The following is a 22281-nucleotide window of genomic DNA, read 5'->3' as shown; positions in this document are numbered from 1 at the left end:
CTGAAATCCCCCACGGTCTCCTTGCCAGCCCGCGTCTAGGCCAGACAGTGTCTGCTTACCATAGATACAAGTTTCTCATCCACAAAGGTGCCCAAGACCCTGCTTGACACAACAGTGTTACAAGCTGTTAGCTTTGATGATGACTTGTTATGTGGGGGAGTTCAACAAGTTGGCCATTGTCCTTAGGAAAGTCACCCCTCTTCTTTCCTGTGCCTCCGTTTTCATTGTCTTTAAAATGGGTATAAAGTTAGCTGACAAGTGAAGTTGAAATGTGCACAGGTAAGGGAGGTAGTGCTGCCCACTGCCAGCAGGGGGCAGCTCAGGCAAGGAAAAGATCCCAGTGCTCTCGGGACCCCCAACCAAGCTACGTGATCACATTTTTATGATCACAGATAACATGAGCGTGTACTGAGGTCCCTTGCTAGCAGTTTGGCATGGAGGACCTCATTTAATTCTTGCAAAAATCCTGAGGTATCATCACTGTACCCATTGTACAGATAGGGAAACTGAGGCTAAGAGGTTCACCGATTCCTGTAACACCACACAGTTCAGGTGTCCCTGGCCCCAACATACAGATACACACACACAGTCACTCACATGGAGCAGTCTATCACTGGAGTCATAACTCCCCAGCCTTGGCTCTTCCCCATGGGAATGCAAAAGGGGTCAGTGAGGAGCAACACTTATGAATCAACTGTTACAGGTGCTCTCCGTATATTCACAACCATCTGGCGAGGTAGCGACTGTTACCCCTTTAGCATTGAGGAAACTGAGGCTCTAAGGGCTGGCAAAGGCAGAGCTGGGACAAGACCGGGGCTGTCTGACCCCCTCCACCAATACCTCTGAGTCTTCCCCAGCATCTAGGGTGGTGCCCTTTGCTGGTCTTTCCTCCTAGGGTCTGAGGTTCCTTCCCCACTGGAAAGGGGATCAGAATGTTCCCCTGCCTGGTTCCCAACAGGGTCAGAAGAGAGAACTTGGAAGAGTTGGATTTTGAGTGCTTTGTGTGTTGTGTGTATGTTGAGGGGAGAGAAGTTGGAATGCTCCCACACCTCCTGCAGCATCCCCACCCTCCCCTTCGCCCCCACTGCAGCAGTGCTATGCTCTGGAAGCAAGAATCTGATCACACCCTCCTCCTCTCATCACATGTGGGTGCCCTCTGTCTTCTCAGTAGCCCAGGTCTGATCTCCCTGGCCACAACCAGCTGTGTGGCCTTGGTCAGGTCCATCCCTCCCCTTGGAATCTGTACTTCCCTAGGCTCTGCCATCTACTGGGGACAATGCCCAGGTCAGGCCTATACTCAGAGCCTTCTCTTTGTCTCCAGAATAGCTGTCTACCTGTCTTCCTGGCTCACTCCCCGCAGGAATGGTCTGGGGCAACCCCAGCAACACACCCACCTGTGGCCAGGATGAACAGGAATCCAGTTCAGGCTTGGCTTCCATGGCAGTCAAGGCCCACCAGGCCCCAGCAACCTTCCCCACCCCCATCCCTTTTTGCTGCCCCCCTCCACACCGGGCACGTTCCCTGCCACACCATGCTGTTCCCCTCACCTGGGCTGCCCTCCCAACTCCTCCCTGCCTCTGGAAATGCTCTGCCATTCAAGACTTGGCTCAGGCTCCAGGTCCTCCCTGGGCCTTCTAGAGCCCCTGGTTCTCACTTCTCCAAACACTTCCAGCCTGGCTGATAGCCCACTGCATCCTGGCCTGGGGTACAGGTGGCCAGCACAGGTGTGGGGGTCAGCTTCCAACACAAGCACAGGTAGGTCCCTCTGCAGACCGTGGGCTGCGAGAGGCCTGGCCTTGCCCACTGCAGGGGCCCTGCGCAGGTCTGCGCATGAAGCAGGTGGGTGTCCACCAATCTAGTATCCAAAACCCTGCTTGGTTCACCCCCACCTCTGTTGAAGGAAAGCAACACTGTGATGGAGAGGAGCAGCTATGGATTCAAATCCTGGCTTGGCCACTTTCTAGTTGTGTGACTTGGTGCATCTGCCCTCATCTCCTCAGAGACAGAAATGGCAACACCTCCCTTCTTGGGTTACTATGAGGATTAAATAACAAAACCTCCAAGAAGCAGAGCCCGGTGTCTGGAGAGTGCTCAATGGACGTTGTTATTATTATCATCATCAGCACAGTGCGGGGCACGTGGTGGGCATTCAGGGATGATGGCCCTTGTGTCACAGCCGACACTTGACCAGTGAGTCCTCTCTCCTCCCTTTGTTGACTCCTGACCATCCACAAATGAGGTTCAGAATCCTCCATCCAGCATCTTCCCTGGTCACATGGTCCCAACCTTTTGCTCCACCCCCTTCGCTGTCCCCCGCCCGCAGTCCATGCTCCAGCCAACCTGACTCTGTCCCTGGATTCCTGGCTTACTGACACCTGAGCCTGTGCACAGGACCTCCCTTCTGTATAGAGCACACTTCCCATCTTGTGGACTCAGAGGGTTCCGAGCAGCCATTGAGGCTGAGCTCCTATGACACCTCCTCTGTGAAGCCTCCCTCGCTTTTCCATTACCAGTGAGGCCTGCCACAGCCAGATTCGTACTCTGATCCTGGCACACATGAAGCCGTGTTGCCATTTGGTAACAGTCTGTCCTCCACTAGACTGTGAACTCTGCCAGGTGGGGAACCAGGTCTGATTGCCTCTGCGTCCCCAGATACCACTTAGCATAGATTTGAGCCCATAGTGGCTATCCGCAAATGCTGGGCCCAGCCTGCCACCCACCCACCACTCACTCGGGGGTTGGAGGCATTGCACGCATGCGGGGCACATGGGGCTTGTAGGGGCAGCTGAGCAGCGAGGTTTATAGAGGAACCCAGGGAGGCAGCAGGAAGGATGAGTGTCTGAAACTGGGTTGGCAGGCTCAGGGCATAGCCAGCCTAAGCTGGGGGTCAGAGGCCCCTGGCCCCTTCACTCCCCCAGGGGCACACAGTGTCGGCGGCACGATGTGGGATGCCCCAGGAAGGGCAAGGCCATGGGGCTGGGCTTTCCTCCATCGACCCAGGACAGAGCTGGTGCTGAAGGCCCCATCAGCATGACTGGGGTGGAGATCTTGGGGACCTCCTTGGGGGGCCACAGTTGGGGGGAAGGGCACAGCCCATCCAACATGTCCATCTGGTGTGGCTGTGCCAGCAGGGAGTGTCCCACATGCAGAGCTCCCTCTGGGCTGCAGGAGGTGGGGACCTGGGTGGGCAGGTGGACACAGCAGCAGGGGGCCCCAGGGAGCCTAATCCAGCGGGCCCTGGAAAATGAGGCGGATGCAGCCATGCTCGCCAGTAAGCCAGGCCCCGCAAAAGGGGCAGGCGGCATGGAAAGCGTGGGTGCCATGGGGCAGTGGTGTCTGGGCCCAGTAGCGGGCAGTCTTCTCAGAACAGACGTGGCCACAAGGTGCAAAGGCATGGCTAGGCGGCCCAGGGTCCAGGCAGAGGCCGGCCTCCTGGCCAAGCCATAGAGGCACGTAAGGCCCCACGAGGCGGCAGAGAGGACATTCGCGCTCCTGGGGGCCCCGCTCCCGCCGGCAGCCCCAGCCGTGGTAGCCATGGACGTGCCCGCAGCGGACGTAGACCCAGGGCTGCTGTTTGTCGGGCGCTGTGCGGCCACGGGCTGGGCTGGGGAAGGCCAGAGTGCTGAGGCCCACGGGGCACTGGGGCCGCGCTGCATTTGCCTCCTGCCGCTGGGCCTCCAGTTGCTTCAGTGTGGGAGCCCGCAGCAGCCCCGCCGGTGTGCGCCACAGCAGTGTGGCCCCACACAGGTCGATGAGAGAGCCGTCCTGCAGCACGTTGGACTCGTTTTCCACCTGCCAGAGGCAGTAGAAGGGCCTTACTGCCCAAGAGGCCCCCACCGAGCCGCGGGTCCATCCCACGGAGCCTCCCTGGAGAGGACACCCTGGCTGGCAGGGCAGAGGAGCAAGGCAGGCTAGGAGGCCAAGTGGGCGGGCAGGTGCACCCCGGGCACATGCTGATCCCCCCTCCCAGCGGGGCATGGGCCTTGGTTTCCCCATCTGTCTAATCAGGAAGTCTGACCCAGACAGGGTTTTTCTAAAATAAGATGTTTTCTGAAGTGCCCTCCTCCTGACAGAGGCAGGAAAGGCCTCTAACGAGGAATGCTGGGTACTTAGCTCAAAGCTAACGGGGAATGCTGGGTACTTAGCCCAAAGCAGCTCTCCCAGTAGTTACAGTTAAAAGCAAAAACTCAAGAGCTAGGCTGCCCAGGCTGAATTCTGGCCTCACCATTGACTGTGTCCCTTGTCGAGTAACTTAACCTCTCTCCATCTCAGTTTCCTCATCCTCAAGATAGACTGCACCTTCCAGCATCTCAAGTGGTTCTTGTGAAGATTAAATGAATCCATCAGGCCGGGCGGTGGCTCACGCCTGTAATCCCAGCACTTTGGGAGGCCGAGGCAAGCGGATCACCTGAGGTCAGGAGTTCCAGACCAGCCTGGCCAACGTTGTGAAACCCCATCTCTACTAAAAATACAAAAAGTTAGCCGAATGTGGTGGCTCAGGCCTGTAGTCCCAGCTACTTGGGAGGCTGAGGCAGGCGAATCACTTGAACCCAGGAGACGGAGGTTGCAGTGAGCCGAGATCGCGCCATTGCACTCCAGCCTGGGGGACAGAGTGAGACTCCACCTCGAAAAAATAAATAAATAAAAACTAAATGAATCAATCAGTTTAAAAACTTAGAACAGTGCGTGGCAAATAGTGCTCAAGAAGAGTAGGCTTGTGAAACATTCACATGCATCGTTTTAACAAACAATGCTTCCCCAGACCTCCCCACAGAGTTGACGCTCTAGAAAAAAAGGCCATGCTTTTCTCTGAGGTTTTGCACCTCCTTGGCCAATGTGCTCATGCCTGGGAAGAGCAGTGCATGGCCCGTTTGAGGAGCACGGCCATGTGACCTTGGGCAGCCCCTGCCTCTCTCTAGGACTCCCTCCTGGCTCCTAACGTCAGCTCTCTGATCTGCACCACAAGGAGCTGCCACTAACACCTGCGTCAGAACTACTGTAAGGACCCTTTCCTCCTGGGAGAGGAGAACAGTGCTAAACCTGTCTGAACGTGACAGACATGCTACAAACTGCCAACCCTTTAGGCTATAAATTGCTCACACATGGGCCAAGTGTCACTCTCATAAGAAGGTGTGATTTTTTTTAAGCTGCCAGCAGCCTTGAAGCCACCTGGGACTGCACAGTATGTCTGTGTGTGCCTTGATCGCATCACCCCCTGGACCTCCAGTGGTATGCATGCTATGCTTAGGGACCCTGGTCTGTCTGCCTGTCTGTGGGACAAGTGGCTCATGCTAAGAACTCCCTGGGCCTGGGATTCTCCGATATGGAGCCTGTTGGGGCTCCCTGGGGCAGAAGGACTGGAGATCATCTCCTGGCTTGGGCAGGGGGATGGGCAGCTTGTGAGGGCCTGGCAAGGATAGGGGTGGGGAATGGAGCAGGCCACCTACCAGCTTGCCCCGCTGCTGGGCTGAGCGGCTGTCCCGCAATGTGTACACATTCCCACAGACCGAGATCTCCCGCCAGACACCGGGGGCTGAGTCCTCGGAGAATCCGCCTGCCGGGTGCATCACCAGGACTCCATTGGTGGTCAGTCCATCCATCAGGCCATCTGGGGTCCGCCATTTGGCCGCTCGCTCCTGGGACCACATGAGGGATCAGATCTCATCCCCCAGGGGTCCCCCAGCAGGCCATGTGCCAGAGGCACTGCCCCCCACCCTCAAGTTCAGAGGCGGCCCAGAGAGGACTGGCATTGAAGCTGCATGACTTGAGCATCTCTCTGGGCCTCGCTTTGCTCATCAGTTAGGTGGGGTTGCTAAGCCCTACCAGGACCATCATTTGGATTATTGTGGGCTGGTTCATCACCTCAAGATGCTGCACCTCCCAAGCCTACCCCTTGCCTCACAGATGAAGAGTTGGTCCCTTCCTGGGGCTCACTCACTCCAAGGAAGATGTTGCTAGAGGCGTCGAAGCCAGCAGCATAGATGCGGGCAGTATAGGGTGGCCGGCGGTCACAGAGGATGCGGCAGGCATAGCGGGAGATGGTGCTCTGGGCAGAAGGGCCCTCGGCAGCCCCTCCTCCAGGGGACGTGTCTGTTACCACGAAGTCAATCATGTTCTCTGTGGAGCGGCCGATCTGTGAGGACAGGGAGAGCAAGCAGGGACTGTATGTACATAGGGGACTCTCATGGGCCTTCCCTTCCAGAGTACCAGCAGTGGCTCTGTATGCAAGGTCACCAAAAAAAGGAGGCTGCCAGGCCCTGGGGAGGGGCAGCACCAACTCCTTAGGCCCTCTAGGCTCCCAGGTAGGGTCTCCAAGTCCAAGAAGCCATGGCCTGGAGCAGCTTCTCCTTCTCTGTTGCCCCCACAGCACTAGGGATCACCCCATTCAATAAATACGAGTTGATTTGCTGATATAATTATAAGAGGGTGCTCAAATGTTAGCAGCAGATAGTGACTTCTAAGTAACTATCTGCTATATGCAAGCCACCATGCTAAACATTGTATATGCAATGCCTAAGTTAATCTTCCCGTGGGGTGGGTACTATTATGGGCCTCATTTTACAGATGAGTAAACCAAGGCCCAGAGAACTTAAGTGATGTTTCCCCAAAATCACCCAGTGGTAAGTGATGGAGCCAAAATCTGAACCCAGGCATTAGGCCTCTCACACCTGAACTCCTGAGCTGTGTGACCTCCCACAGTCTAGGATTCTTGAGTTTGATCCTTGATACAGCCACTGACTTGCTGTGTGACTCTGCAGTCAACAGCCCACACTGGGACATCCTGCTTCCTCGTCTGGAGAGAAGCAACTTTCCAATGGCCTCCCAACCTGTAGCCTCACCTGAAATGCTTGCAGAGCCTAGAGGCCTGGTGGCCCGGAGGTGTGTGGAGAGGCCTGAGCATACCTGGAACATGTCTGTGTCGCTATCATGTGTATACTCCACTATGACCGAGTGGCTCCGGGACAGCGTGTACGAGATGCTGTGCTGACCACGGTTACTCAGTGCCTGCGGGGAGAAAAAAGTCACTTGCCAGGGTGTGCAGCCATGATAAGTGTATGCCTTGAGCAAGCAGCTGGAGCTCAAGGCCCAGCAGCCACTCCCTGGGAAGGGGACAGCTCCTGCCTTCGCAGAGGGTGGACAGTGCAGCAGGTGTTTCACATGATTTAAGCCCTACAGTCACCCTAAGGATGGGGTTATCAGGCCGGGCGCGGTGGCTCATGCCTGTAATCCCAGCATTTTGGGAGGCTGAGGTGGGCGGATCACTTGAGGTCAGGGGTTCAAGACCGGACTGGCCAACGTAGCGAAACCCCGTCTCTACTAAAAATACAAAAAAAAAAAAAAATTAGCTGGGCGTGGTGGTGCACGCCTGTAGTCCCAGCTACTCGGGAGGCTGAGGCAGAAGAGTGGCTTGAACCCAGGAGGCGGAGCTTGCAGTGAGTTGAGATCGCGCCACTGTACTCCAGCCTGGGTGACAGAACGAAATTCCATTTCAAAAAAAAAAAAGAATGGGGTTATCGTTCCATTTTAGAGTTGAAGGAACTGCAGGTCAGAGAGAAACTGGCCTAAAGGCACACAGCTGGAAATATCAGAGGCTGAATTCTAACCCAAATCTTCTAAAGCCAAAGGTTTTTCCTTTACCATTGCAGTATGACTGTCACCTCCCACTCTCTGAACCTTGGCTGCCTCTAAAATGGTGCAGCTCATTTCCACCCATTTCCATTTCCATTGGATGGAAATAAGCAGTACCATCTTAGAGGGAGCCAAGGTTCAGAGAGGTCCGGTGGTTAAGGAAACATTTTGCAAACTGTAAAGAACTGTGCACACTGCAAAGGATTTTTCATCACCATTCTCAGGTGGCCCAATAAGCAGTGAGTGATGACACAAAGTGGGCTCCCCTGTTAAGGTGGGGGGGCTGTGGGCAGGTAGGACCTGGAAGGCCAAAGCCCTGGGCCTTGGGCAGGAGGGCAGGACCTCAGGTCTACGGGTCAGTTGCTTGCCTTGGAGACGAGCGGCGTGGAGATGTGGTGCATGACGTCTGGCTTCACCCCGTTGGCATGCGGCCGGCGGCTCAGTGCCAGGCGGCTTCGCCGGCGGCCCTTGTCCCCACTTGCCAGACACCCATTGTAGCTGTAGATGTCGGGGGTTAAGAAGAAAGGGTTGCAAGAGGAGAGAGAGAAAGAGGGAAAGTGAACCCCTGATGAGACTTGTAGGAAACTGCCAACTTCTGGGCAGATCCTACCTTAATAAACAAGCTCTAGAAGCACCTGAAACTAGAAGACCCTACAGTAACAAATTGGTACCTTGGGGAGTGGGGCGGGGGGAGTGTCAGAACAGTTTCAAAAGCACTTTCATTCAGTTAACCAAGTATTTCCTGGACACGTGAGCCATGCCTGGATGGCTGCTGTGCACTGGGGCAGTAGAGGTGACCACCACAGGTCAGTTGTGGGCCCTCAGTGGAGGGGTTCCTCAGCTTCTCTAGGAACCTAGGTGCCATCTGCCACACCCAGGCACAAGCCAAGGATGCCATAAGCCTAGAGGAAGAAAAGGGAATTCTGGCCCTAGGATCAGGTTTCTGGGAGAGGGAACACCTCTACTGGGTTTTGAAGAACTAGAAAGGGTTCACCTGTAGCAAACTGTCACTTATCACACCACTACTCAGAACCAAAATGAAAGGAAAAAATGACCCACAATGCCACTACCTCCATATGTCCATACATGTCAAATTTCCACCTGCCTTTCCAGCTCTTGTCTGGAGGGGATGGTTGTGAGAGGCACAGAGGGGGTGAGGCATAGCTCTCATCGCTGCCATGGGCTGCTGCCTCCGTGTTCCTGGCCTTCATGTTATCAATCACCTAATGGAATCTGTGCAGTGGCCTGCCAGGCAAGTGGCTTTCTGCCCATCTTGCAAATGAGAGAAATCAAGGCTCAGGGAGGTAATGTGACTTGCCTCTGGCTAGTAGGTGAAAATATCCAGATTTGAGCCCAGTCTCTCTGACTCCAGAAGCCTCTCTAGATGGAGGCTCACCCTAAGCAAAGGGCCCAAGGCTGGCAGGGTCTGATGAGATCAGGGAATGGTGGCTTTGGTGGTGAAGTATGTGGGGGAGATGACGCTGGTGGGAGGGCTCTGAACTCCAGGCTGAGGACATTATTCAGTAACCAGTGGGGTGCCAGGAAGGTCTGGGAACAGGAAGTGACAGGACAAAGAGCTGCCAAACACAGACAAGGCCACTTGAATCAGAATCTTCTAGTGAGTTTGTTAAAATCCAGATGAGGCTGGGTGCAGTGGCTCACACCTGTAATCCCAGTACTTTGGGAGACCGAGGCGGGCAGATCACCTGAGGTCAGGAGTTCAAGACCAGCCTGGCCAACATAATAAAACCCCGTCTCTACTGAAAATACAAAAACTAGCCAGGCATGGTGGTGGGTGCCTGTAATCCCAGCTACTCAGGAGGCTGAGGCAGGAAAATCACTTGAACCCAGGAGGTGGAGGTTGCAGTGAGCTGAGATCGTGCCACTGTACTCCAGCCTGGGCGACAGAGCAAGACTCTGTCTCAAAAAAAAAAAAAAAAAAAAACCCCAGATTCCCTGGTCGCACCCATTGCGACTGTGATTCTGTAGGCTTGGAGAGGGCCTGTCAATGTGTATTTTCAGTGCCCTCCAGCCAGCTCTGATATGCAGCCAGTGTGGACTCTGCTCTGCAAAGGGGCTGACAAGAGGGCCCATACCCATGGGTCTGCAGCCTCCCACATTAGTGGCCTTGCCTTGGGCTGGAAAGCCAGTCCTGCCTTTGGGATATGAAGCAGCTGCTTTTCCAAGGCAAGTTCTCCCAAGGGAGACATCACTTTTGCCCTTGTGAGCTCTTCCCACACATGGGGGGGCAGGTCTTGAGGTGGGACAGTTCAGGACACAGGCTTGGGACACAGATGGGCCTGGCTTAAATCTGGCTCTTCCACTTATCACATGACCTCTGTAAAATGGAGCTAATTTTTTAGGACCTACCTCGCAGGTTCATTTTGAGAACTAAATGAGACGAAGCATTGAAAAGTGCTTGGTACAGGGTTTGGCGTATTTATAGGAAGCCCTTGATAATTGTTCACTATTGTTGCTTTTTTTTTTTTTTAAAGCACCTGTCAACAAACAGCCATTTAAAAAAAAAAATCTTAATGATAATATAGCTTATCAAATAGTTTCTTTAGGACTGATGGCAAAGAGAGGCCAAAAAGAGACCTGGATGGGGGAGGAGGAAGAGGGTCTGTCCCTGGGTAAAGATCTGAGTGGATGGTACAGGGATCCTGGTCAGGCGAAGATCAGGAAGGGATGAGGTTGGCCAGGCCGCCAGATCACGTTGCTTCCTCTCTCCTGGCCTTGGCTTTCTCATCTGCAGTGTGAGGGTCAGCTGTGGCTTAGTGAAAGTGCACTAGACCTAGAGTAAGAAAGACCTGGGTCTAAATCCCAGCCCTGCCACTTACCAGCTGTGTGCCCTTGGGCCAGTCACTTCCCCTCTCTGAGCCTCGGTTTCCTCACCTCCTTCCTCACAGCATCTTTGTGAAGATTGAAATGAAATAATGTCCATGAAAGGGCTTGGCACAGGCCTGCCTCCCAGAACACTCGATATGTGCTAGGCGCTGTTCTATGTACCTTACAGAAATCACCTCATTCATTCCTTCCGACAACCCTCTGAGGAAGGGATTATTATCATCCCCATTTGCAAAACAGGGGAAACGGAGGCACAAGGAAGTTCAGCAACTTGCAGAGGCAGGATTTGAACCAAGCAGTTTTGCTGGAGAACCAGAGTTCTTCACCCCACACCACACACACTAGATGCTTTAGGAAAGGCAGCTGGTGTTAACGTTTTTCTCATCTAATCAGGAAGTTGGGTGGTTAGAGTTGTCTCAGTAATTTGTGAAAAATGGGAAGATAAAATAATAATTATGAATTGAGGTGGGTTTGGTCAATTTTGTCTTTCAGCTAGGAAGGTGAGGAGGGACGAACAGCAGAAGGCCCTATGTGGGAGGAGGAGGGGTCGGGGCCCTTGTTGTGGCTGCGTTGGGTGGGTGTCTGGTGCTTCACCCCCCCTAGGCCAGGGATGCTCACCCCAGGACGATGAGTTCACCATACTTGATGGGCTCCTCGCCTGGCTGCGCATCTTCACCGCGAGAGGAAAGAACGCAAGAGCCCTTGTTCCCCCGGTGCTGGAGGTCTGAGGTTCGGGGGGACCCCACTTCAGGGTTTCCTTCCAGCACCATTCTGGGCAGAGTGGGAGAGAAAAGAGCTTTGCAGGTTCCCACCCCAGCCCGGCTCAATCCCAGCTGCAGCCTGCTGCAGGGCCGCCTAGGCTAAGGCAAGGGTGACCTTTCACCGCCTCTACTGCTATGGCAACCACTTCCCCTCTGCCTCCTCTAAACTGCCCGAGGTTGCTGGGATACCAGGGAGGGGTGGCACAGTCAAGAGGGTCAGGATATTCAGTGGTGCCAGAGGGATGGACCAACTTGGGGTGGCCAGAGGCTGCTTTTTGGCCAAGATCCCAGTCTGGGATGTGCTTCAAAGAGGGGCGCCCCATGAGTTGGGGGCCCTCACCCCTCATCTCAGACTCAGTTCCTGGTTATAGCTCTTAGCCTCTGGACCTCTGATTTAGCCTCTCTGACAGGTTCTTTGAATCTACCTGTCCATCTGAATCTTTCTGCCCCTTTGAGGTCTAGGCCTCTGTCTGTCCATCTGCTTTCTCAATGACTCTCTGTCCTCCCAGCCGCTGTCCTTTTCGCCGTCTCTCTCCCCCCACTCCCCGTCTCTGCCTGTCTGCCCGCCTCCGCCTCACCATCTGCCTCAGTCTCCCCATCTCGGCCTCCCCCTGCGGGCAGGCCAATAGACTCCTCCTGGGTGTGCGCTCTTCCCTCCCTCCCTCAGGTGTCTGTCTGCGTCCCCAGCCGCCCGGGTCTCAGGAGGCCTGTGGAGGCGGCGCTCCCCCCTCGAGCTCGGGCTGCAGCACAGCCGTCTCCCGCAGGCAGCCCGTTTGGAAAACATCCCCGCGCCAGAGGGACCGCGCTGGGGCAGGCCCGCGCCCCGCGCCCCGCGCCCTGCGCCCCGGGCGGGCAGAACGAGAACCGCGGCCCAGCACCTACGCAGGTCCACACCCGGCGGCCCCTTCGCACAACACGCGCGCGTGCACGGCCCCGCAAGCCCCGGGCCCGGACGGCGCAGAGACCACCCGCACCCGCGACCGCAGGGACGCGCGGGCGCGCAGCAGCCACCGGCGCCCGCCCTCGGACCCACTCCCTCCACCACCCCCAGACACGCAAACACGCCCCCCGCGCCCGCCGGGGCCCGCCCGGCGCAGCCCCCGCCCCCTCCGCCCCGGCGGCCTCACCTGGCCACGCTCCGGGCCCCGCTGGGCGCCGCTCCCTCCCCGCCTAGCCCCTGCTCGGCCCCGGGCCGCTGCGGCGGGATGGGCCCGGCCCGCGGCGGCTCCGCGCTGCCTCGTCACGGGGACACCCGGGGCCGGGGGAGGGGGATGAGCGCGAACAGCCACGCTCCGCCCCCTGTCCGGAGGCCCCGCCCCATTTTCCCCGCCCCCTAGGAGAGCCCCGCCTCGCTCCAGACTCCGCCTCTTGCGGCGATGCTTAGCCCTCGTCGGCGGAGCTCCGCCCCTTCGCAGGAGACCACGCCCTTCTCCTGGCACCGCCCTCTGACCAGGGAAGCCCCACTCTCCACTTCGTCTGAGGGACTCCTTTGCCCCTCCTAGCCGGCTCAGGACTGCCCCGTAGTCTACGCGACCCCTCCCCCATTTCAGACTCCCCAGACTCCGCCTCCATTTCCGGGGACTCCCGGGTTCTCCCAGAGACCCGGGCGCCCCGTCTCCACCGTAGGTCAGGGCCCTCACACGGCGCTGGAGACCCCTTCCCCAGCCTTAGGCCCGGGGACTCCCCACCCCCAGCTCCGACACCCCGCCTCCCTTCTAGGGACGCCACGCAATTAGAGGAGAGGAGGAAAATGCTAAAGGCAAAGGGGGTGTGCGGCAGCGGTGGAGGCCGGGGAAAGCAGCTGCAGTTGACCAGAGTCGCAGACCTGTCTTCCAGCGCAGCTCGGGCACCCCCCATTCCCCTCCCCTCAATCCCCTGCCCTCCGCCAGGATGCACACACCATCCGATGTGCTGCAAAGGAAAGAGACTTTTGGGGGAGCACAGCCCCTTCTGGGCCTGGGGCTTGCGAGAGATCTATCAGTGTACGTTAGGCGCTGTGCGCTGTGCTTTGAACAAATTAAACCCTTTACTTTAATCCTGGGAGGCAGGAACGATAGTTGCCCATTTTACAGATGAGGAAATAGATTTACAAAAGTGACTTGCTTGTTGTAGTTTGCTAGAAACGGGCCAAGAGAGAATCTCAGCTGTATGAGTGGCTTCAGTCTCAACTCCTAACTTCGTACCTTGTCGTTCTGACTAGGGATGCAGCCTCAGAGGTGCAGAAAAGAAACCTTGTCTGCATCAGGTAAAGTCCCTATTGCTCAGTACTCTTGGTCTGGAACTGTAACTAAAGGCTGAATTATAGTTCCAGATCAAGTCTTTGGTCTTGTGGGTGGCGGTGGGGGTGTTTAATGAGAAAATCAAGGAAGACTGCACAGAGGAGGTGGCTTTTAACTTCCATCATGAAGGATGCATGTTTAGTTTGCCTAAACATTCTGAGAGGGAGCCGCTGCCACTCCCACCCCACAAACTTGTTGCACCTGAAGCTCCCCATCTACCAGACTCCCCTGGGGCCCTACTACATCCACCCCGCTAATTCCTCCACTTAAAAATAGCCAAAGATACCAATTGCTTTGCCAACTGTTCTGGGGCCCAGCGGCTAGATGAAACAAGAAAGCAGCCGACGGCACATCCTTTAGGGGAAAAGACACTCGTTAGTCACAGAGAATCTCCCTGAGAGACTCCCACCAAGCAGGCCACCACCAGACCGCTGCGCTGCTGGCTGCAGGTCACACAAACCCTGTGACACAGGATAGCTGCCCTCACTGATGCCTCCAGAGGCCTCCATTGTGCTGGGTGTGCACGGGGACCCTGGGACAGCCTCACTCCCTTGTGTACCCCCAGCTTTTATTTATTTTATTTTATTTTATTTTGAGACAGAGTCTCACTCTGTTACCCAGGCTGGAGTACAGTGTCATGATCTCGGCTCACTGCAACCTCCGCCTCCCGGGTTCAAGTGATTCTCCTGCCTCAGCCTCCTGAGTAGCTGGGATTACAGGCGCATGACAGAACACCTGGCTAATTTTTGTATTTTTAGTAGAGACAGGGTTTCACTATGTTGGCCAGGCTGGTCTCGAACTCCTGACCTTGTGATCCGCCCACCTTGGCCTCCCAAAGTGCTGGGATTACAGATGTGAGCCACTGCGCCCGTCCAACCCCCAGCTTTTAATGCATTGCCTGCCAGAGCAGGTCCTCAGTGAATATATACTGAATCCCTGTTATAATCCCCAGTTTACACACCAGGAAGCTGAGGCTCAGGCAGAAGAAGAAACTTGCCCCAGGTCACAAGCCAGGCTGATGCAGAGCTGATGCTTCACAGGAGCCCCAGTGCTTCCACCTGACACTGGACTGCAGGGAGGAAGGTCTGAGAGGGATCACCAAGACTCACTGGAGGAGGAGGCAGGGATTTCTCCTGGGGCAGTACTGGGATTGGAGCTGCGTGGTGGCACAGCCAGACCATCAGACCTCAGGGAGCCTGAGGTGGGCCCGATACCAGGATTGCCCAAGTAAGGGAGAGAAAGGGAGAGTTAGGACACCAGTAGCAGATGCCTAAGTTCCAACCTTGGCTTCTGGCTCTAAATCCAGAGCTCTGCTCCAAGAACTCCAGCTTCTTAATCTCTCTAAGCTTCAGTTTCCTTATGTGTAAAATGGGAATAATAATGATACCTACGTGTAGTGAATAGGATTTTGCAGTATTGCTTTGAAATTCCTTTGTCAACCCTCCCTTTTCTCTCTTCAATCTAGATCTTGTCCCTGTTGGTTCAAAGAAAGGGACAAAGAAAGGAATAAAATAGAAACTTTATTTCTTTTTTTAAATTTTATTATTATTATACTTTAAGTTTTAGGGCACATGTGCACAACGTGCAGGTTTGTTACATATGTATACATGTGCCATGTTGGTGTGCTGCACCCATTAACTCGTCATTTAGCATTAGGTATATCTCCTAATGCTATCCCTCCCCCCTCCTCACCCCACAACAGTCCCCAGTGTGTGATGTTCCCCTTCCTGTGTCCATGTGTTCTCATTGTTCAATTCTCACCTATGAGTGAGAACATGCGGTGTTTGGTTTTTTGTCCTTGCAATAGTTTACTGAGAATGATGGTTTCCAGCTTCATCCATGTCCCTACAAAGGACATGAACTCATCATTTTTTATGGCTGCATAGTATTCCATGGTGTATATGTGCCACATTTTCTTAATCCAGTCTATCATTGTTGGACATTTGGGTTGGTTCCAAGTCTTTGCTATTGTGAATATTGCCACAATAAACATATGTGTACCTGTGTCTTTATAGCAGCATGATTTATAATCCTTTGGGTATATACTCAGTAAAGGGGTGGCTGGGTCAAATGGTATTTCTAGTTCTAGATCCCTTTTTTTTTTTTGAGACGGAGTCTTGCTCTATCGCCCAGGCTGGAGTGCAGTGGCGCAGTCTCGGCTCACTGCAAGCTCTGCCTCCCAGGTTCACGCCATTCTTCTGCCTCAGCCTCCCGAGTAGCTGGGACTACAGGCACCCGCCACCACACCCAGCTAATTTTTTGTATTTTTAGTAGAGACAGGGTTTCACTGTGTTAGCCAGGATGGTCTCTATCTCCTGACCTTGTGATCCGCCCGCCTCTGCCTCCCAAAGTGCTGAGATTACAGGTGTGAGCCACTGTGCCCGGCCAAAACTTTATTTCTTTAATTCTTGGGTTCAAATGCCTGAAGGTGAGAGGCTTGGAATAGTTTGGAAAAGTAGTTGTATATCTAGTTGAGAAAACGTGGAAAAAACAAAACAGGGCTGGGTGTAGTGGCTCACCCCAATGCTTTGGGAGGCCAAGGCAGGAGAATCGCTTGAGGCTAGGAGTTTGAGACCAGCTGGGCAACATAGTGAGACCCTGTCTCTACAAAATTAAAAAAAATTATCTGGGCATGGTGGTGCCTGCCTGTAGTCCCAGCTATGCAAGAGGTTGAGTCAGGAGAATCATTTGAGCCCAGGAGATCGAGACTGCAGTGAGCTATGATCACATCACTACACTCCAGCCTGGGCAACAGAGTAAAATCCTGTCTCTAAAAAAAAAATTAAAAAGAAAAGAAAAAAAAAAAAAAACAGTGGCAAATTCTGGGCTGTGAGATTTGGAGAGGAGAAGGAAGAGCTAAGATTCTAGGTTCTGCCCTTGAGGCCATGCCAGACTGGGAGGGTAGGTTTGGGAAAAGACAGATCCCTCACATGGGTTTGGGGATCCAGAGCAGAGGCAACTTGGGCTTCAGTTCTCAGTCTCTAGCTTTAGAGGAAAGCCCTTGAAGCAAGGCCGGAGAATAATAATCCATGGCTCTTGGGCTCTTAATTCTACTTCCTGAGTCATCTTTCATTTTCCATAAAAGGTAGCCTGTGTTTGCAGCTGAGTAATTTTCTTGGCCTGCATCCTGTCTATAGAAGTTTGGGGGTTCAAATGCCTCTTTTCCATTTCTGTTGTCTCTGTCCTTTACAGTCCAAGTTGGCAGTGTTTCTGCCAATACAATTCTCTTAAAAACTTTGTAGATTTCTGTGGACCTTATTCACTTCATTAGACTATGCCCACAAATCTCTTTGAGATAAGCCCCCCTACCTTGGGCTCATGCTGATAGACAAATCCTTTAATGTTTCTAGAAGCCCTTATTGTTTGAATGGTTCTATTGCCTTACACCTGAAGTCTTAGGGAATTTACAGGCATACTCTTGGCCTCTTGGCTTCAACTTTATACCATGTTTTTCTGATGTGATCTTTTTCCAGAAGCCATTTCTTAATTTTAGCATTGTTTTTGGCTGGAGAGGTTGGGAATTTTCTTCTTCTTGTTTTTTTTGTTGTTGTTTGTTTGTTTGTTTGTTTGTTTGTTTTGAGATGAAGTTTCACTCTTGTTGCCCAGGCTGGAGTATAATGGTGTGATGTCAGCTCACTGCAACCTCCACCTCCTGGGTTCAAGTGATTCTCCTGCCTCAGCCTCCCAAATAGCTGAGATTATAGGCATGCATCACCACTCCTGGCTAATTTTCTATTTTTAGTAGAGATAGGGTTTCACCTTGTTGGTCAGGCTGGTCTTGAAGCCCTGACCTCAGGTGATCCACCTGCACAGCCTCCCAAAGTGCTGGGATTACAGGCATGAGCCATTGCACCTGGCTGAGGCTGGGAATTTTCAAAATCATCAAATTCTAACTCTTTTTGGTTTAACAGAGCTCCTGTCAGTTTATGTCTTGCCTCTCACCTCTCATGTTTTACTCTAAGCAGGAAGAAGAAATAAGGTACTACCTGTAACATTTTGCCTGGAAATCTCCTTAGCTAGATCACATATTTCATTAGGCACATCTACCTTTTTCTTCTTTCTTACCTTCCCTTCCCTTCCCCTCCCACTCCTCCTCCCCCTCCCCCTTCCCTTCCCCTTCCCCTCTCACTCCTCCTCCCCCTCCCCCTCCCCCTTCCCCTTCCCCTCCCACTCCTCCTCCCCCTCCCTCTTCCCTTCCCCTCCCCCTTCCCTTCCCCTCCTCTTCCCTTCCCTCTCCCTCCCCCTCCCCTTCCCCCTTCCTCTTCCCCTCCCCCCTTCCTCTTCCCCTCCCCCTCCCCTTCCCCCACCTTCCCTTCCCCTTCCTTCCTTTTCTTTCCTTACTTTTTGTCAGGGTCTTGTTCTGTTGCCCAGGCTGAAGTGCAGTGGTGCATTACTTGGAGCCTTGAGCTGCTGAGCTCAAGCAATCCTCCCGCTTCAGCCTCTGCAATATCTGGGACTACAGGCACATGCTACCATGCCCAGCTTAGTTTATTTCTATTTAAAAACATTTTTTTAGAGATGGAGTCTGGCTATGTTGCCCAGGCCATTCTGAAACTCCTGGTGGTCCTCCAGCCTCAGCCTCCTGAGTTGTTGAGGATGCAGGTAGGAGCTACCATACCAATCTACACATTATGACAGATGACAATGTTGCTAAATTACCTGCCGCTACATAACAAGGATTTCCTTCCCTTGAGATCCAATAATATTTTCCCACTTTCCTTTCAGCTTTCACTGTCAGCCTTCTCTAAGGGCATCAGTCTTCTTAAAGTAGTCTCATGATCCCTGACTCCTGGTATTCACACCTTTATGTCATCCCCTTCCCTTGAATGTGGGTGGGCAGGACCTATGACTTTCTTCTAACCAATAGTATATGGCAAAGGTGATGGGTTGTGCCTGATTACATGCACATAATGATGTTATTATGTTATATAAGTTTGTAGCATCTGTCTTGCAGGGGTCTCTCTCACTCCTTGCTGGCTTTAAAAAAGCAAGCTGCCATTTTGTTTTTTGAGGCAGGGTCTCGCTCTGTCGCCCAGGCTGGAGTGCAGTGGCATGGTCATGGTTCGCTGCAGCCTCAAACTCTTGGGCTCAAGCAATCATCCTACCTCAGCCTCCTGATTAGCTGGGACCACTGGTGCATGCCACTGTGCCTGGCTAATTTTTATTTTAATTTTTTGTAGAGGCAGAGTTTCACTATGTTGCTCAGGCTGGTCTTGAACTCCTGGGCTCAAGTAATTCTCCTGCCTCAGCCTTCCAAAGGGCTAGGATTACAGGTGTGAGCCACTGTGCCCAGCTGGCACCAAATCTGTCTTAGTTATTGCTGAGTAGCAAATTATCCCAATCTAAGCAGCTTAAAAGAATAAGTGTTTAATCTCACACAGTTTCTAAGAATCAGGAACTTGAAAGCAGTTTAGTTGAGTGTTATGAGCAGTTCCACGCAAACCTACCCCCAAAGTCCAAGAAAGCTGAGAGGCTGAAGAAAGAGACTGACAAATCCAGTTTCTCAGAAAGAAACATTTAATGACTTAGAAACAGAAGTGATGTCTTAGGCGGCTGCAAGATAATGGATCCCTGCACCCACACTCCAGAAGATATCCTTTCTCTTTTAGGGTAAAACATGTGCAGCCGGTCACATCTTCAGACTTCTTTTTGCCAAGATCCATGACCTCTGGGGGGGTTTAGATAAGCATCTTTATGAGGGGCTTTCTATGCTACAAGGTGTTGTTTAAAGAGCTTACTGCAGAGCACCTTGGTATGTGGGGGTCAAACATCAGTCACCACAAGAGTTTCACTTCCAGATGGTGTCATATTTCCCATGAAATCCACTGTTTTCCTATGCTGGGACCTGGGTTCTGGCTCAAGTCTCTCATGGGGTTGCAGTTAAGAAGTCAGTGGGACTTTAGTCTTAAGAAAGCTTGAGGGCAGGGTGAGCTACTTCCCAGAGGCTCACTCATATGCCTGGAAAGTGAGTGCTGGATGTTGGCAGGAAGCCTGGGTTCTTCTCCATGTGGATCTCTCTGGAGGACAGCTTAAATGTTCTTACAACACGGCAGCTGGATTCTCCCAAACAAGTGACCCAAGAGTCTAAGACAAAAGCCACAATGAGGCTGAGCAATGGCTCATGCTTGTAATCCCAGCAACTTTGGGAGGTCGAGGTGGGAGGATTGCTTGAGTCCAGGAGTTTAAGACCAGCTTGAGCAACAATAGTGAGACCTCATGATATAGTTTGGATATATGTCCTGTTCAAATTTCATGTTGAAATGTAATCCCCAATGTTGGAGATGGGGCCTGGTGCGAGATGATTGGTGGGGCAGTTCCTCATGAATGGTTTAGCACCATTCCTTTGGTGCTGTGCTTGTGATAGTGAATGAATTCTCATGAGATCTGGGGTTAAGTGTGTGGCACTTCACTATCTCTTGCTCCCGCTGGCCATGTGACATGTCTGCTCCCCCTTCACCTTCCACCATGATTGTAAATTTCCTGAGGTCTACCCAGAAGCTGAGCAGATACCGGCATCATGCTTCTGGTATAGTTGGCAGAACTGTGAGCCAATTAAACCTCTTTCCTTTATAAATTACCTAGGCTCAGGTATTTCTTTCTTTCTTTTCTTTTCTTTTTTTTTTTGAGACAGAGTCTCTCTGTCGCTGTTGCTCAGGCTGGAGTGCAGTGGTGTGATCTCGGCTCACTGCAGCCTCCACCTCCCAGTTCAAGCCATTCTCCTGCCTCAGCCTTCCAAGTAGCTGGGATTTACAGGTGTCTGCCACCACGCCCAGCTAATTTTTGTATTTTTAGTAGAGATGGGATTTCACCATGTTGGCCAAGCCAGTCTTGAACTCCTGACCTCATGTGATCTGCCCATCTTGGCCTCCCAAAGTGCTGGGATTATAGGCATGAGCCACCACGCCCGGCCATCAGGTATTTCTTTATAGCAATCTGAGATTGGCCTAACGTGCCTTATCTCTATGAAAAATTAAAATATTAGCCAGATGTGGTTGCGCATACCTGTAATCCCAGCTACACTGGAGGCTGAGGCAAGAGGACTGCTTGAGCCTGGAAGGTAGAGGGTACAGTGAGCTATGATCGCATCAGCCTAGATGGAAGAGTGAGACCCTGTCTCAAAAAAAAAAAAAAAGCTACAATGTCACACAGTGTCACTTCTGCTTTATTCTATCAATCAGAACAATAACATGCCCACCAGATTCAAGAGGAGGAACTTAGACCCCAACCTTGATGAGAGGAGTTGTTGCCTGTGGACCGGTTCAGGTTTTTGACTTCACGATACAAAAGAATTTGAGAGCGAGTCCAAAGTAGGAGTAAGCAAGAGAGTTTATTGCAAAGCAAAAGTACACTCTGGGTCGGGCACAGCGGCTCACGCCTGTAATCCCAGCACTTTGGGAGGCCAAGGTGGGTGGATCACGAGGTCAGGAGTTCGAGACCAGCCTGACCAACATGGTGAAACCCCGTCTCTACTAAAAATACAAAAATTAGCCGGATGCGGTGGGGCACACCTGTAATCCCAGCTACTCAGGAGGCTGAGGCAGGATAATTGCTTGAACCCAGGAGGTGGAGGTTGCAGTGAGCCGAGATTGCGCCAGTGCACTCCAGCCTAGGTGACAGAGTGAGAGTTCATCTTAAAATAAATAAATAAATAATAAAGAGAAAGAACACTCTGACAGCTGATCAGAACTGGCTGCTCAAAGGTGAGACAGCACCGACTGACACTGGGGAGACTTTCTTTATAAGAGTCCTACATGATTATTCATAAAGGGAGGAATCATTATTCATGATTATTCATGTTCTATGTGGTCCCCTGCATGCACATGTGCTATTATTGTGCATGCTGGTACATACATGGCATATCTCATTAGCATCTTAAATCTCCACCCAGGAGTGTGTTTTTTACTATTATAATGAGCATAGGTCAGCCCAAGGACACTAAACAAGGGTTTCTGCCCTTACATGAATTTGGGGATTTTCCCTTCTATTTTTTTTTTTTTTTTTTTTTTTTGTGATGGAGTCTCACTCTGTCACCCAGGCTGGAGTGCAGTGGTGTGATCTTGGCTCACTGCAACCTCTGTCTCCCGGGTTCCACACCTGGCTAATTTTTGTATTTTTAGTAGAGACGAGGTTTCACCATATTGGTCAGGCTGGTCTCGAACTCCTGACCTAAGGTGATCCACCTGCCTCGGCCTCCCAAAGTGCTGGGATTACAGGCATGAGACACCATGCCTGGCCCCCTTCTGCTTTTCTTTACTTTCTTTTTTTTTTTTTTTTTTTTTTGAGACAGAGTCTCGCTCTGTCACCCAGGCTGGAGTGCAGTGGCGTGATCTCGGCTCACGGCACGCTCCGCCTCCCAGGTTCATGCCATTCTCCTGCCTCAGCCTCCCAAGTAGCTGGGACTACAGGCGCCAGCCACCACGCCTGGCTGATTTTTTTTTTTTTTTTAGTAGAGATGGGATTTCACCATGTTAGCCAGGATGGTCTTGATCTCCTGACCTCGTGATCTGCCCGCCTCAGCCTCCCAAAGTGCTGGGATTACAGACGTGAGCCATCGTGCCCGGCCCCACTTCTGCTTTTCTACCTCATTGATGCAGGATGTTCTAACCATGAGCCCAGGATGCAGTTTGTGCATTGTTGGGTGGTTTGTTTTCTCCATCTATTTAGCAAGTTTTATTGTCCTTTAAGGGAGGCTATTACCACCCTGTCTAATCTACCTCAGAATGGGAAAGAATTCCAGCCAGGGCAACATGGCGAAACCCTGTGTC

General features: G+C 52.6%; 1 protein-coding gene across 2 annotated transcripts; it reads right to left on the bottom strand.

The window, feature by feature from the left end:
- Positions 1-2079: 2079 nt before the first annotated feature.
- PELI3 (pellino E3 ubiquitin protein ligase family member 3) lies at positions 2080-12648 on the bottom strand. 2 transcript variants are annotated; one of them, XM_003273899.3, is made up of 8 exons: positions 12365-12568; positions 11095-11247; positions 10470-10541; positions 7998-8127; positions 6904-7005; positions 5939-6133; positions 5448-5636; positions 2080-3792 (listed from the first exon to the last, which is right to left on the bottom strand). In XM_003273899.3, the coding sequence occupies exons 2-8, from the start codon at positions 11244-11246 to the stop codon at positions 3223-3225; spliced, it is 1410 nt and encodes a 469-aa protein (XP_003273947.1). In that variant the 5' UTR covers position 11247; positions 12365-12568; the 3' UTR covers positions 2080-3222. The 2 variants fall into 2 exon arrangements, with proteins under 2 accessions (XP_003273947.1, XP_003273948.1); XM_003273900.3 differs by lacking the exon at positions 10470-10541 and having other exon boundaries at positions 12365-12648.
- Positions 12649-22281: the final 9633 nt, after the last annotated feature.

This window comes from Nomascus leucogenys, chromosome 4 (assembly GCF_006542625.1).
Source record: "Nomascus leucogenys isolate Asia chromosome 4, Asia_NLE_v1, whole genome shotgun sequence".
Classification (NCBI taxonomy): domain Eukaryota; kingdom Metazoa; phylum Chordata; class Mammalia; order Primates; family Hylobatidae; genus Nomascus; species Nomascus leucogenys.
The sequence above is the reverse complement of the archived record's forward strand: the minus strand, read 5'-3'. Positions and strand labels throughout refer to the sequence as shown.

Excerpts from the sequence above, each read along its gene's own strand:
- PELI3 (XM_003273899.3), bottom strand. The coding sequence starts at position 11,246 with ATGGTGCTGGAAGGAAACCCTGAAGTGGGGTCCCCCCGAACCTCAGAC. Across the intron at positions 8,128-10,469 it reads GGCCCAAGGGCACACAGCTG|CTACAATGGGTGTCTGGCAA; the intron begins GTAAGTGGCAGG and ends CGACATCTACAG. Across the intron at positions 7,006-7,997 it reads CCACGCCGCTCGTCTCCAAG|GCACTGAGTAACCGTGGTCA; the intron begins GCAAGCAACTGA and ends TTCTCCCCGCAG.